The sequence below is a fragment of the Phalaenopsis equestris genome, unplaced genomic scaffold (genome assembly GCF_001263595.1).
Source record: "Phalaenopsis equestris unplaced genomic scaffold, ASM126359v1 Scaffold000291, whole genome shotgun sequence".
Lineage (NCBI taxonomy): Eukaryota > Viridiplantae > Streptophyta > Magnoliopsida > Asparagales > Orchidaceae > Phalaenopsis > Phalaenopsis equestris.
The window spans coordinates 479,589-481,777 of NW_018164733.1; the positions used below are offsets into that span (position 1 = coordinate 479,589).

The following is a 2,189-nucleotide window of genomic DNA, read 5'->3' on the forward strand; positions in this document are numbered from 1 at the left end:
CTACAAATCTGATGATGACGAATCATGAGATTTACGCTGACCAAGTCTGAGCTCCAAATCCAAATCCTCCTCAACCACCACCTCCTTCTTCTTCCCCTCCTCCCCCTCCTCCTTCGGGCCTGGCCGGCCCAACCCAAGCTGCAGCTCTTCGCCGGCCTGAACCAGCTCCGTCATCAAGCCTTCCCCCGATGAAACCGGAAAGTAAACCACATAGGACTGATCCACCGTTTGTTTCGAGACAGGCCCGCTTTGGGGCCTGGAATAAGGATGGTAGGCCTTTTCGCCTCTTTTTGGGCTGGATGACGACGGCCCAGCAGGCTGCAAACGAGCCCGATCTTTCCGGTGGATGTTCATGTGCCCGCCCAATGCCTGAGCCGTGGTGAAACCTCTCTTACAGAAGATGCAATCGTAGAACCGGACTGAGCCGGCCGAAGTCCCCGGTTCGTCAGCAGCCGGCTCAGTTGATTCGGCCTGATTATCGCTTGTTGCCTTCTGCTTCTCCTCCTCTCCTTCTTCCTCTTCTTCCATGGCTTATGATGCAGTAAGAGAGAGAAACACACTTTCACAGAAGGCTGAGGGAGACTTATGTATAAGCTCATATTTAATATATATATATATATATAGTATTTGTGGCCGGCCGGAGAAATGACTATAGTACTCTCTCTCTCTCTATCTCTATCTCTATCTCTCTCTGTTTCTCTCTCTTAGGGTTTGGAAGAATTTGTGTGAGAATGAGTACAAATTGAGATTCTAGACCGTCGTCGTTGGGAGAGCTGTCTCCTCATATACAGCTAAGTTGAGAGAGATTGGGGGGGGGGGGGGGGGGGGGGGGGGAATCATGAGGAAGAGACTGGTGGAGGGCTTGCATGTAATTATTTATAATTTATATGCAATTTATTATTAAATTATTCAGTAATTATGGAATTAAATACATGTGTTAAAAAAAAGCACTAAAATTTACTAACGTAAAAACGCATAAGGATGATTTTAAAATGCTGCCATATATTCTAAAAATCTTAATGCTTTAGACAAATGGTCACTAACGAAGCTTTCTAATTAATTGCAGATTGATTAATCCAGCTGTTTAACACAATCTTTAACCTGAATTTGTGTTGACTCTTTCAATCATTTTCTTTTGCAGTTTGGATATTGAGTGCCGACTTTATGAGAAGTTAGAAGTATGTTAAGACGTTGTTCGTCGATGGTTGGATATTTTCTCTCGTATGATCAGGTCTCTTGTTCGAATTTTATCGATCAAAAAAGAAAATTTTATGATGATATATAGATTTGGATTAAGATGGCTTAATTTTAGGAGTATTTACATGCATGCCACACAATTATTATGTATTTACATATCTAACATCTAATAAACATTGATATTTATATGCACGTACACCGCTTAAATCTTTAATATCATGTCAAAAATATCTCAATAGTTATCTTTCTAAAAGTGAAATACAAAATTTACATACATTTATGATGCCAAAATGAGAGTCATATATAATGGGAGAAAATATTAGGTCAGCATCCGGAGTCCAATAGGAGGGCGACACGTGTAAAGTGGACCCATCATGTGACGCCTTCTTATTGGACTCCGGATGATCCAGAGTCCTGACCTAATATTTTCTCTATATAATGGATGAAGTATCTATACAACAAAGTAGTAAGATATCTTTCGAGAAGATAAAAGACAATATTACAGATATAACATGAGTGTTTTTTAATGAAATCATTGTGATATTAATTTTTATGAGGACATCTCGCACAAATATTTTCACCAAATGTAAGAATATTACGCTGATTTATAAATATATATTTGTGATAAATTAAAAAAAAAAGTGCAAAATAACATTATAGTCATAGAGTGAGGCACAAAATGAAATAGAAAACAAAAAAAGATATATATTTTTCTATGTTAAAAGAAAGTGAAATTAGCTCTAAAGGATGGCCACCAACATGGTCAATATATGCTTGCCTTTAATTTCTCTTTTGGCCCACTCTCTAATTATAAGAGATTAAAAATAAAAAAAAAACAAGAAAATATTTTTTTTACATATGAGTGCACTAAAGTTTATATAATTAAGTTTTTAACACCAATTTCTTCAAATTTGAACCCTTTGGGACTAATCATATAAGTAAAAAAATATTTAAGAAGAGCGATGTTGAGATTAAGAAAATTAAGGAATGCC

At 37.3% G+C, this 2,189-nt stretch overlaps 1 protein-coding gene across 1 annotated transcript; it reads right to left on the reverse strand.

Moving 5' to 3' along the window:
- On the reverse strand, nt 1–528 carry LOC110025139 (transcriptional regulator SUPERMAN-like). Its single transcript, XM_020725428.1, has one exon. The coding sequence runs from the start codon at nt 526–528 to the stop codon at nt 1–3; it is 528 nt and encodes a 175-aa protein (XP_020581087.1).
- Nucleotides 529–2,189: the final 1,661 nt, after the last annotated feature.